Consider the following 13,011-nt stretch of genomic DNA (forward strand, 5'->3'; position numbering starts at 1 on the left):
GGGAATGCCGGGGACCATGGTAGTGGGAGGGCACCTGGACAGTCCATCTCACCAAGCCCTCGGGCCCCTCCCTCCTTCTCTACTTCTATCCATTCACTCTGACCTCCTCCCAAGAGAACAGGAAGCCCTAAGGGGTCCCCACGTTAGACATGTGGGAAAGAGAAGGTAACCACCCGTCAGGGGGCTCGGCAGTTCCTAGAGGGGCAGGCTGGGCCCCCCATGAGCATGAGGTGCTGATCCCCCTCCCCAGCCATCTCCTCTGCCCCCCACGTGCACACACACGCGCGGGGGTCAGGGCTGGATTCCGTTCCCAGTGCTGAGTCATCCCTGCAGCAGCTCCCCCTCCTCCAGGAAGCCCGGCAAAGCCAGGGGAAGGCTTCCGTTTCCGGCAGACTTGCTACAGCAGGTGTTGGGGGGGGGGAGCACTCCAGTTCCCGCCCTGTGTCAACCTCTGGGACTGTCCTCATCCACACGTCAGACGGTGGACCCCTGCCTACAGGACCCCTGCCTGCAGCCGTGGGGGAGACTCAGTGAGGAAGTGTTGGTGACGGGCGGGAAACCAAAGCCCCGCCAGCTCCCCGCCAGGAGCCCTCTGGGGGATCCCCCTGCCGTCTCGACTCCATCTCTGTGAGGCTCTGTTTCTCAGACAACCCCCCTTAGGAGCCCGGGGACGGGCACTGCCGCTTCCTCAGCCTTCTCTTCAGGCCCAACTTCAAGGGGCCATCTTGGTCTTGATCCACTCAATTCCCGCTAAACGCCTGCCGTCCCTAACAACGCACTGACGAGGCAGTCGCAGGGTAGTACAGAATGAAGTGGGGTCTACTCTGGCCCCAGGATCGTCTTCCTCCCTGTCGCTCCTGAGGAAACAGCCCCATTCCCTCGCCATGGTGGCTGGGTTGTGTGGGGAGGGCGGAGCGTGGGGCCGGTGAGCCCTGGTGAGGAGAGGAAGGCGGCGTGTGTGGGCCTGGAAGTCATGCTCGCATCCGAGGCCGCCGGCCTGGGGTGTCCGTGCAGGGTGGAGAAGGCCCGAGCTGGGCCGCGCGGCACCTGCCCGGCCTCGCCTCGCTCTCCCTGGGTCTCTCCCCATGGCTCCCGGCCCTCTTGCTCCTCCGATCTGCCTCCTGCCTCTGAGGTGTGCAGGTTTTCCCGACTTCCAGGAAAAGGAATCGGAGCTGCCCTGTGGGTGAGTGATGACGGGCAGGCGCCAGCAGACGCGCGTGACGGGGTGTGCATGCGTGTGCCTGTATCCTGGGCCGGCCCCGCGGCGGCAGGGGTCCCCCCACCGCGAAGGCCCAGGAAGGCACGGTGCCGTGCGCCGCGGTGAGGGACACACGCACGCACGGCCCGTCCTCCTCTCCCCAGTTCCGAGAGTGACCTCACCATCCCAACCTCCGCTGACTCACAGCCCCCGCGGCCAGCGCAGCCTGGCCGGAAGTCACCCTCCGCCCGCCAGCCCGCTACCCCCTTCCCCACCCCCGCTGCTCCGAACGAGAGGTCGCGGCGCCCCCTGGCGGCCTCCCGGACTCCTGCGGCTCCTCCCGTCCGGCCCCACTCACGCACGCGCACACGGCACTCTCAGGCTGCCTTGCAGCGCCCTCTGCCGGTCACAGCCGGGAGAACTACCAGGTCCTTCCCGGAGCCCAGCGCACAGCAGGGCTGGGGACGTCTGCCCGGCCCGTGTCTTGCTGCCCCATGCTCCCGTCTCTGCTTCCTCTGCTGGAAGTAAGCCCTCCTGCAGTCTGGCCCCCAGACCTGCATTCCTTTCACCCTCACCCTCGAGAGAAACCCCCCCTTTGGGAACCTCCGAACTGGGCCGCCTCCCCGCCTTCCTCTGTGGGCGCTCCGTCCCTCTCCCTCCCCAGACTGTCCAGGTCTGCTTGACTAGACACGCTGTCACTCCAGCTCCTTCCAAACACCCTGATCCTGTCCCCCAGCCCCCGTGAGCTCCTTCATTCCGTAAATCGGTACTGGGCCGCTATTCCGAGCCAGCACTGTTCTCTCCACTGACATCTTGGGGACTTCTCTGACCTTCAGAATCTAATCAGTATCCTGGGAGGCCCAGCCCAACCCCACTCTCCTCGCTTTCTCTCTCTCATACAGAAGCATCAAACGCAGCTTTATTTCCTGCTGGTTTTACAGGTACTCCATCCTGCAAACCCATTCCCTGGGAAATCTGAGAGTGGGTGGACCACGTGCCTCCCAGGGGAACAGAGGGGACAGGATGGCAAGGAGAGGGCAGTTGAGGCACTTAGGGTCTTCCTTGAGGCCCTGGGGGAGAAACCTGATCCCAGGGTAGGGGTGAGAGGGAGCTGCCCTGGTACTTCCCACAAACCCCTGGACTCCAGCTCCACCCCTCTCCTGTTGTCACTTCCTGCAGTGGGAAGAGGATGGGGGGAGAGGGCAGTGCTGGGGGCGGCAGTGTTGAAGGCCTTGCTCTCTAGGGACCCGGAGCGGGACTGGAAGGAGGGGTCAGCAGTGCCTTCCAGCGTCCCAGGAGCCTCCCTTGATGTCCTTCTGGGGCCTTCAGTGGGTGCAGAGCTCGAGCCTGGGAAAGATAGGCACACTCAGCCTCTATGCTGGGCTCCTCCCTGTGTCTCAGAGCCTGCCCTCTGGGGTCATGGTCTCATCAAAACACTTGCCCGGGCCAGAGTGTGGCCAGTGCTCTCAGACTTCAGCACTGAAAGGGATCCCAGAGCATCCCCCCCCCCCCCCCCGTTGCCTCAGAAGGTGGCAGCGATGGGAGCAAGGTCCCACAGCCAGTGGCTGGTGGAACTGGGACTAGAGCCCAGGGCTACTGTTGGCTAGCCCCCCACCGGCATCCTCTCAGCACTCACAGGCCTGCGGGGCACACAGGAGATCTGGGGGGGGCTCCCAGCGACCATTCTCCTGGCAGCGGATCAGGGGCAGGTTGCGCTGGGTCAGCCCCTCCCGGCACTGGTAACGAAGCACGGTGTCTACTTCATAGCGCAGCCGTGGGCGGCCAAACACTTGAGCCAGGGGCAGCTCTGGTGGAGGCCCACAGGACACTGCAGGGGGGACACAGTCAAGAACTGGGAGCCTGGCTCTGTGGGTGACAGTTCCCAGAATCGGGATGCGGCGGGGGGGGGGGGGGGAGGGCCACAATGTGATGCAAAAAAGAGCAGAGGTTCCTAGTGGACCCACCTCATTTGTTATCTCCGCCTTGCCCATGGCCTGGGACACATTTCTGACTCCTCTGTAGCTTTGCCCCTTCCTCCTACACACACACCAGTCGCGGGTTGTCTTGGCTCCCCTCCTCCCCCTTGCCCGGCCTTACCCAGCCCCATCTTGCAGGTGTAGGACAGGTGGTAGTTGCAGGGTACATCACTCCATTGTCCCTGATCATGCCACACCATGACCACGCAGTTCTCTCCGGACAGGAAGTAGCTGTCAGGCTGCCCAGGATTCCAGTTCTCATAGAGCTGGGGGGACGCGGTGGAGGGGGGGGTTGAGGGGGAGAGATGGACCTAGAGTGCCCGAGAAGGAGGGTGGGAGGGGCACTAGAAAACAGGGGGCCCAGGAGGTGAAAGGACAGGTCGCGGGCTTTGAGGGGAGGGATGATGGGAGGAGAGAGGAACGCAAGGAAGGGAGGCCGGCCCAGGGAGAAGAGGGACAGAGAAGGGACCAGGAAAAGGAGGGTGAGGGATGAGGTCACTGGGGGTGGAGGGCAGAAGGGCTTGGAAGAAGCGACCTAGCCAGCTAAAGGGCAGCCGGAGCCTCTCACCAGGGGGACGCCATCTGACCACAGGAAATCGCCTTCGATGGTCCGGTCGTTGAGCCCGATCCACTGGTACTCGCGGTACCGACCTGGGGAGGAAGCGCGGGCGGACGCAGGTGTGCAGTGAGCCCCGCTGCCAGCAGGTGGCGCCGCTCCCCGTTCCCGCCAGACCCAGCCCGCGCTTCCCGGTTTTCCAATCGGTCCGTCCAACCTCGGCCCGCGGACGCATAGAAGGCACGGCCCGGGCCGGGCGGAAGGGATGGGGGAGAAGAAAAATATCAGCAGGGCCAGAAAAGGGAAACTGGAGAGAGAGGGGGGGAGGCCGATGGAGGTGGCAGAGCCAGGGAGGCGGGGAGGGGCCGCAGGGGGCGTCGGGCTGGTGCGGGTGTACCTCCTGCGCCGGCCTCAGCCGGGTCCTGCTGAAGCCCCCCTACCCACGCGCGGAGGGCGGGGGAGGGAGGGAGAACGGGAGCCGGAAGGAATGAACGAAGTGAACCAAGTCCTGAGTCCCCGGATTAATGAACAAGGGAGGTAATTAATTCACACACTCACTCGTGATCAATGATCGGTTAATGGGTGAGTGAGAGAGAGCAGGTGACGGGGTCCCCCCCAGCCCCGCCCCCAGCCCACTGTTGATGAAGTCCTGCTCCTCGGGCGTGCTGATGCTGGCCAGGTGCGCGCCGTGCATCCGGCACCGGGTCTCCGCCTCCTCCCAGCTGCTCCGCGTGGAGAAGTGCTTGTAGCAGGCCCCCTGGAAGACGTCCCAGCCGGGGCTGCAGAAGCGGAGGCCTGGGCACAGAGGGGTGGCTCACTGAGGCGGGAGGGGCCACGGCCCTCCCTCCGCAGCCTCAGGGGGCGGGGCTCAGGGGCAGGAGGCCGGGGGCCCAAGGGCCCCGGGGAATGGGGGCGAGGAGGAGCCCCGAGAGGCCCCAGTGCAGGGGGCCTTGATGGTTTCGTCCTCTGAGCGCCAGGGACCAACGAGGGCGAGGGCGGGAGTCCCGGACTGGGTCTCCGCAAAATCCATCCTAGAGAAGGGCTGTGCCCTCCTCTCTTCCCAGAAGAGAACTGGCAAGTAGGGCCAGAGGCAGGTGCACGCTGTGCACTCCTCGCTGGGGGACCGCTTGAGAAAGGTATGTGTGGTCCACTTAACAGATGAGGAAATCGAGGGTAGGGCTCAGAGAGGTTATGTGATTTGCCTAAAATGGGGATTCATTAATGACAAGGCCCAAACCGGTGCCCTCCCTCTGGGGTGCAGAGCTAGCACACTGCGGCAGGGTCCAGGCCTCAGCTCTACCCCCCCACCGCCCCTCAACACACTCACCAACATCACACAGGTCCCCCCCCATAGCCAGGCAAACACAGGCAGCGGATCCCCTCCTCCTCCTCCAAGCACGTCCCACCATTGTGGCACGGGCTGGGGACACAGTCACCTGAGGGGGGAGAGAAGTGAGGTGGGGGGAGCAGGGGGCACAGCTCTGCGGCCTGAGCCCCCCAGAAGAGGGTTCAGAGAGCCCACAGCCCAGACCGTCTTGTCTTGGGAGCTCTCACGGCACCTTAACCGTCAGCCCAACCCTAAGTTCTGGGTTCCTCTCCCATGCTGACCCCCCTCAGCACCTCTCCTTCAGCATCGTCTCAGCCCTGTGCTGGCCATTGCCGTGGCCACCAGTGTGGACCCAGGGTAACAGGCTGGGGGAAAGTGGCCAGGAAGGCCCCCAGAACCCAACCCCACAAAAGGGAAAGACACTGGGCTGTGGGTCATGAGAGCTGGACTCTCATCTCGCTCCTGGCTCTGCTGAGTGACATTGCGCAGGTCACTTTACCCCTCTGGACCTGGAGGCTAGTCCCCCACCCGCTTGTCTTGGGGCCAGGTCCCTGACAGTTCTGTACAGTTTAGGTGGGCTGGGTGAAACCGGAGGAGAGGACAGCCACCATAGCGACAGAGAGCTGAAGCTGGTCCCTTACTGCTTCTGGGACCTGACGTTCGGGGGTGGGGGCAGGCTAGCTATTCTTCTGCTGTCTACAGGAGGGGGTAAAGTCAACCCCAGAAGCACCAATGGGAAGCACTATCACAGTGAAGCACCAACGTTATTTCCCTGACACTATGCCCTCATCGCCGCCCGCCCCCCAGGAATGAAGCTGTGGGCTCCCACAGTCCTACAGTGCCAGCTCCTCACACTCAGCACCATGCAGCCTCTTGCCTCCCCTCTTATCTCCCCAGACTCCCCTCCACTTCGGGCTTTCTGCACGTTCCCCAGCCTAGAAACCCCTCCGATCCATCTCTCTCCCTTCTTCTGGCACTCTCTCCTCCAGGCAGTCTTCTTAGACTGACACAGGACCCTGAAGGCCTGCCATCTGTTGTCTGGCTGGGTCACCTGCCTTCTCTGGACTCTCCTCCTTTGGATCCTGGGATGGGAGGCGGCTGCCCTTAGACCAGGCCTGAGGGCTGGATGGGCAGATTTCACCCCTTCTGGTCCAGGAAGGGGAAGATGGCCCCATAGACTGACAGTGCAGGGCTGGGCTTTCAGCTTGGGAGGGGAAATCAGCCCTGAGTGGGACTCTTCAGAGCAGGCCATACCCCTAGCAGCCAAGGGCAAGGCCCACTGTGCTTCCCTCGGGCTAGAAGGGGGAGGAGAAGCTGGAGGTGATCCCAAGAATTTTGCTGGGATGACCTAGCTGTTTGGGGTGAAATGAACCAGCTGTTCCAGCACCCACTCTGTCACCTCCCCTCCTAGCCTGCCAATAGTTTCTTCCAAGCTGCCAGCACTAGCTCCCCAGGCAAAGGGGGAGGGGAGCTGTTTTACTTAACCCATGAAGCACCAGGCCCCACAGAGGGTAGGTGTCCTAAAGCCCCTTCCATTCCTCACACTTTCCTGGGGGACAGAGACTTCCAAACTTGCTTCCCCACCCAGGCCATGAGGTCCCTCCCCTGGCTGTAGGGGGAAGAACCTGACCTAGGACGGACAGAGTGGACGTGAAGGAACTCTTCTGGAGACATTCTGCTCTTCCTTCCTCCCCCTCTTGGGGCCACCTACTATACACGACCAGAAAGCTCTTCCCTCCTGCTGCAATAGCAGGCCAGAGGACACCCCTCCACCTCCTGGTGGGGTAACTAAGATACCCCAGAGACTCCACTGCTGCTTCTCTTCCCACCAAACCCCCTCCCAACCCACACAGCACCCAACTCCAAGGCCAGCTGGGCAGGGAGCCAATGGTTGAAATGGGCAAGGCTGGGTGTGATGCAGGGGCCCTTAGCCCACCCTGGACCATCTAGGAAGGACGGTCCTGGGACTGGGAGGATCCCAGCCTTCTCCAGGGTCTCCATTGGGAAGCTCAACCTTCCCTGTGTCAGTGGGACTTCTCTCAGACCCCAGAACCTAACTCCACACTCCTTCCCCTCTACATTTCCTCTCCATCCTCGCCTCCTGGTTTGTGTCTTCTCCAGCATCAGGGACTTTGAGATCCTTTGGGTTCAAGGAGAGTGAGACCATTCTTCCGAGGGGTGAGGTGGTCATTAGTGCAGGGGCCAGTGAAGGAGGGGGTGGCTGTGGGCAGTGGGATGAAAGTTAGATCCCGTCCCCCTGCTGAGTTGTGATGGGGGAGGCTGGGGTACCCGGGTGCCAGGGATGGGCTTCTACACTAAGATGGACTTCCTCCATCACTAGTCTGTATGTATAGCTCTAGAAGGGAGCCACCAAGATGGATCAGAAGTGAATACAAGTGCACACACACTCTCAGGCTGGCGGAGGTTTCTCCCCATCAGGAGTGAGGGACTACAACTCCCGGCAGTCCCGCAGACTGATGGACCCTGACTCCTCTGTACATTCAGATTTGGGCTCGTGGCAGTCAAGAAGGAAGGCAGAGGAGAGCCTGAGAGGGGAGGATGAGGGACCAGTGAGCGTGTTAGAAGGGAGGACAGGAAAATGCACTCGCTGAGGATGAAGAGGAGGAGGCAGAGAGGCGCAGAGAGCAAGGGAGAGAGGAGAGGGAGAAACAGGGTGCGAAGGGGAGCATCAGAGAGTTGCCCGCAACACAAATCCAAGGAATGAAAAGGGCAGACAGCTGGGGATGGAGACAGAGGGTGCCAGAGTTTTGGTTATAAAGTGGTTTAATAGAGATTTATTTCCAAGGCTTGTTTTCCATGAAACAGTCGAAAAAATACTTCACAGAAGTAGTCGCTTAAGGCTCTGCGGGGATAAGGGCTCTCCTAGACCCCAGAGGCTGAGGGCAGGGATGTAATCCCAGGCTCCCCTGATATCAGTGGGGTGGCTGAAGGGGATGGCACACTGGAGGGGGAGGGGGTAGCAGGAGAGGGGCCTGGGCCCCAAAGAGTACAATAAGCCCCCAGGGCACTTAAGGTGCATGAGGCTGGGGGTGATCTGTGGGGCCGGTGAGTCACAGGTGGAGAGCCAAGGGCAGGAAAGGGCCCCAGGTGGTCAGTGGTGAGGCTGGAGTCACAGGGTGGGGCCACGGAGTTGGGGGTCATGAGGTGAGAAATCAGAGAGCGGGGATGGATGTCACAGGTGCGGCATCCAAGACTGGACACCTGCAGGTAGACGTGTGTAGGAGAACGAAGGCAAAGGATAGGAGAGGCTGGGACAACGGGGGTTAAAGGACCATAGGTCATGTGACCCAGAGCTTAAGGGGGAGAAAGGGAAGGAGGAGAAAGAGGAAGGTCGAGCCTTGGGCAAAGTTACCTGATGAGGGGGCCACGGCCACTCCACCTTGGCTGGCGCTGTCAGTGGGCAGCACTGGCTGAACCCGCACTGAGGTCCCTGTTGGGACAGTTCTTCCAGAATTCTCTTCAGAGGGGGCCTCCAGTTCCCTGGCACTCTCAGGGGCCCGTGTGGCTGGAAGCAGGGCAGGGGTATCCTCAGAGCTCCCTGTCTCCTCATTCTCTCCTCGAGGGACCCCAGACAGCTCAGGACCACCAGCCTCCTCCCCCACCTCTCTCTCCCCGACCGGAGTGGAAGGTGGCGGGGATGCCAGTTTCCCGTTCCTGGGAGTGGGTAGAGTCTCAGTGGGTGGTCCAAGGACCCTTGGAGGCCTGGGAGCCTCTGGTTCTCCATCGGGAGGTGGTGATGCACCAGGCTGTAGGACTGCACTCGCTGGTGGTGGGGATGCGTGGGAGAGCGATTCCTCTAGGGCTAGCTCAGTGTGGAGAGGAGTCTCTGGGTCTGGGCTGCTGAGCTCGCTGGGCCAGGCCCACAGGGCCTCATCTTCCACCTCCTCCTCTTCCTCCTCTTCTTTCTTTTCTTCATCTGTGTATTTCTCTTCTTCCTCCAAAGCCTTGCCTTCCTCTTCTGAGGACCCCAGGGGAGGTACAATGGATTGCGCCTCGAATTCTAGACAAAGCACAGATGGTTCAGCACCAGGGACAGCACCAGCCCCCGACCGGAACGCTGCAGGGGAGGGGTGGGAAGGGGAGGCCTGGGGGCGAGGGGAAAGGCTGCCCCTGGGATAGGCTGTCTTTGCTCCCCACCAGAAGACCTTCAGCTTGAGCAGCAATACTGAGACTACCTGGAGAAGGCTCTGTGAGCACTCATCAGCCCAGGGAAAAAACACAGTCATTGTATCTCTCTCTCCTAGGCTTGAAATCCTCTAGTCTATTTTGGGTAGCTAAGGGGGAGGAGGGAACAAAGGAGGGAGCACCCTCCTCCCCAGACCCAGAGAGTTGGGAGTGGAATGTGCTGGAAAGGCAAGGGTTGGGAGATTACTGGAGAGATGCCCTGCATCGAGGAGATGCTGAGAAAGAACAGGACAAGTCGTGCCAGCCGTAAGCCCAGCAGCACCCTGGGCTTACACCTTCACCCCCACCTTCTCTTACTAGGGGACTCCAGTTACCGAGGAGGGTCCTCGGGGCCTCTGCTGGGTCTTCTGGAGTGGAGCTTCCATCCGCGCCATCCTCCACGATGGGGATGGAGTAAATGGCTCCCCGGGACTCGCTCTCCACAGTTTCCCGAGGCAGCTGAAGTTCCTCCAGGGTCTCTGTCACCGTGACAATGGCCTCCAGCCCATTAGAGGCTGGGTCCAATGCTGGGCCGGAGGCCTCAGGCATGGCGGACGGCTGGGGAGAGTCTGTGTCAGGAGGGAAGTGCCAGTGGGAGGTTAACCAGGTGGCTCTGCCCTCTAGCCACAGCCGTGGACAGACCCACGGTCTCAGCACTGGACTCAAAGACCATGAGACTCTCTCAATTCTCACTCATCCTTCCTGTGGAGGACCCAGGGGACCCAGGGAGCACTGAGGGAGTTCATCACTTGTTCCTCAAGAATTAATCAAGGGCCCACTCTGTGACATGCCAAGCATTCTTCTGGGCACTGAGGATACAGTGAAGAACAGTAAGCAAGCCTCCTGCCCTAAGGGAGTTTATAGCCTAGCTACAGATAACAAACAAAAAAACATATATTATAATGTTATCATATAAAGAACAATTAGGCAGAGTCAGGAGACAGAATGCTGGGGAATACTACTTTAGATAGAGTGGTCAGGAAAGGCTCAGGAGAGAGACAGTCCCTTGAGTAAGGAGATGGAGGCAGAAGGATAGAGAGGTGGTCTCAGCACCTTGGGACCCTGCTCTTGGAGCAAGGTGTGAGGGCTCCCAGGGCTCCCAAGACTTTTGAAATGGAAGGGGACAGGTGACCAACACCCAGGAGAGCTGAAGGGCGGAGTGCGGGAAGGACAGTCAGCAGTCACCACCTGAGGGTCTCAGCATTGGGGCAGGAGGGCAAAGACAGGGGCTACCCCATCCTTCAGGGAGCTGCTCCCTTCAAACAACTGGAGCTTTAGAAAGGATTACCTGTCTTTGGAGAAGAGAACCAAGATCAGAAAACCAATGAAGCGATGGTGGCATCGGGCTAAGAAAAGCCCCGAGGGCTGTGGGTGCTCAGCCAGACGTGACGGCACAGCACGTCCTGCCCCCATCACCTGCTCCAGTGAGCCTTGCTCCTGCCAGGCGAGCAAAGCCATGCCCTTGCCCGCCTCTGTCCTCCACCTGTTCCCAACCGGTCATCCTCTCCCTCCCCCTCCTCTCCATTTAGCTGCTCTTTCCGAGTCTTTCTGGGACAGTGCTCGGCACATAGTCATGAGCAGTGCAAAGACATGTTCCCTGCAATTGTGATCGTCATCATCATCCCTCTTCCAGTTGGCCTTCCCAGATGGACCTGCCTTCCTATGGACTTCACTTCCCCCCGCTCCCTTGCCCCGGACTAAATATATTTGGAGATCTGTCCCAGCAGAAGTGATGCTTTTCTCTCAGTCTCTCCTCATGCTGGGAGCAAGGCATCTTATCTTCTCTTGGACTGGAGGCTCCCATGGCAGAAATGTCTTTCCCCTTCAGACCAGGAGCTCCCTGAAGGTAAGGGGATTCTCCTTTCATTTCTGCCTCCAGCCCTGTACCAGTACTGCGGGCTCACAAGTGCAGTGAAGACCCAGACACCCCATGACTGTCAGCCACCCTTGATCTGGGCCTTGTGCCTCTGGGGGTCCAGGCACTGCTTTCCCGTCAGCCCCCAATATAAGATGTGGTCAGAAAGCCATCTCTACACCCAGCTGTCTTTGAGGACCTGCTCCCTGTGGGGGGAATTGTGTCTGTCCATCAACACTTGGTGGTTAAAGATCTGACACCCTCAAGCTGAAGGTTCTGGAAGCCCCGTGAGGGCTCTTGAGAGCATGATGTTAACTGGAGCAGACAATTCATTGGATTCAGAGAATGTCCGTCATCTCTGCTCTACTAATGAGCTGACCAGAAATGGAAACCTCTCCAACTGCCCAAAACGGAAGAGGTGGCTTTGACCCTGGAGAGGCAAGCCGTGGATGCCTGAAGGGAAGGCAGGTGAGGGGGCACAGAGAGGCAGGTGCTCCCCGAGGCCACACAGCTCAAGCCAGAAGGCATAAGCAGAACGAGGACCTTAGGTGCCAAGCCGAGCGTCACCCAGGGCTCCTTCAGGCAAGCGGCCAAGACCGGAGAAACGTGGGTCCGAGCCGCGGTGGGGCCCCGGCTCAGCTCTGTGTCCCTGACAGACAGCGGGCCGTCTCAGCCTCTGCAGGGAGGTCGCTCACCTCGGAAGCAGTAGACGTTGAAGCGGCTGTGCTTGTTGGGAAAGCCAGTCTGGTTGGGGAAGAGGAAGAGCGTCTTGACGCCCGGCAGGCCGCCCCCGCAGCGCTGGCTGGGCCTGACGATGGGGTAGCGCACGCTGCCATCAGCCAGCCAGCCTGGGCTGCAGCGGTCCAGGCCGCCATCCCAGGCTGCGTAGAGCTGGCCCGTGGTGGCGATCTCCGCACCCCGCTCCCGGCAGTACGCCCGTGCCTCCTCCAGCGTCAGCTTGTCCGGAGGGGCGCCCAGGAACAGCTCTCCTGGGAGGGGAGACGAGGCTGGGTCACCGGAAGCTGGGAGCCCCTTCCACCCTGGGCTCCCGCAGAGACCCTCGGCTGGCTTCTCCGGGCCTCTGTCTCCGCATCTGAGACATGGCATCAACTACCCTATTTCAGGTCAAAGCTCGGGTAGAGCCTCGGGATAGATGTCACTACTCCGAGGGGCCTGGCTCCACTTCCTCATCCGCAAAGAAGGAGTGAGGCCCAGAGATGCTAAAAGGTAGAGAGATGCGCAGCAGGTGGCAGCAGGGCGAGACCCAGAGCCAGTCTCCGGCCACCTGCCCAGGCTTTGGCCATGAACTTGCTTCCATGACAGTGTCCGCAGGGTGGGACCTGGGTTGTTTCTTTGGATGCCCCCTGGATGCCCGCTTGAACACATGAGGGATGACAGGTCCAGCAAGGCCCCAGGAGGACCTCTGGACAGCGCTGGACGAGGGCAGAGAACCCCGAGAACCCCTCACCCCCGATCACCATTTAGGTCTTCGGCATAGCAGTAGACGTCATAGAGGTCGTCCGGGTCCACCACGCCGTAGTTCCGGACCCCAGGGAAGCCATCCATGTCTCCATAACAGGCCTCTCGTGGGGTCTGTATGGGATACCTGGGGGCGAGTACAGACGCCTTCATCAGGGAGCCCTCCAGGGATGCCCCTCCTGAACCACACTGCCTTTCAATGCAGCCAGCTGTCTTCCCGGTTCTGCAGGGACACCCCCCAGGGCAGGCCAACCTCATTGCCCGGAGGCAGGGGGCCCCGGATGGCTAGCCTGAGACAGCAGGAAGCCCCCTGCAGAACCAGGGCCCACCTCAGACACAACTAGAAACCCCTGGTCCTCAGCTGCCCCCCCACCTCACAGTCTGGTCCTCAGCCCCCCCCCCACCTCACGGTCTGGTCCTCAGCCCCCCACCCAC

The 13,011-nt window shown here is 60.9% G+C and overlaps 1 protein-coding gene across 1 annotated transcript in view; it reads right to left on the reverse strand.

Moving 5' to 3' along the window:
- Positions 1–2,351: 2,351 nt before the first annotated feature.
- BCAN (brevican) overlaps positions 2,352–13,011 on the reverse strand; it is a 17,154-nt gene continuing 6,494 nt past the window's right edge. Inside the window, 12 exon segments of the mRNA XM_032398334.1 lie at positions 2,352–2,545; positions 2,835–2,867; positions 2,869–3,026; positions 3,296–3,440; positions 3,743–3,825; positions 4,367–4,525; positions 5,058–5,079; positions 5,081–5,166; positions 8,431–9,078; positions 9,578–9,811; positions 11,793–12,086; positions 12,576–12,703. Coding sequence (XP_032254225.1) covers positions 2,438–2,545; positions 2,835–2,867; positions 2,869–3,026; positions 3,296–3,440; positions 3,743–3,825; positions 4,367–4,525; positions 5,058–5,079; positions 5,081–5,166; positions 8,431–9,078; positions 9,578–9,811; positions 11,793–12,086; positions 12,576–12,703 — 2,098 coding nt within the window. The 3' untranslated portion in view covers positions 2,352–2,437.

The sequence above is a fragment of the Phoca vitulina genome, unplaced genomic scaffold (genome assembly GCF_004348235.1).
Source record: "Phoca vitulina isolate PV1807 unplaced genomic scaffold, GSC_HSeal_1.0 scaffold115, whole genome shotgun sequence".
Classification (NCBI taxonomy): Eukaryota; Metazoa; Chordata; class Mammalia; order Carnivora; family Phocidae; genus Phoca; species Phoca vitulina.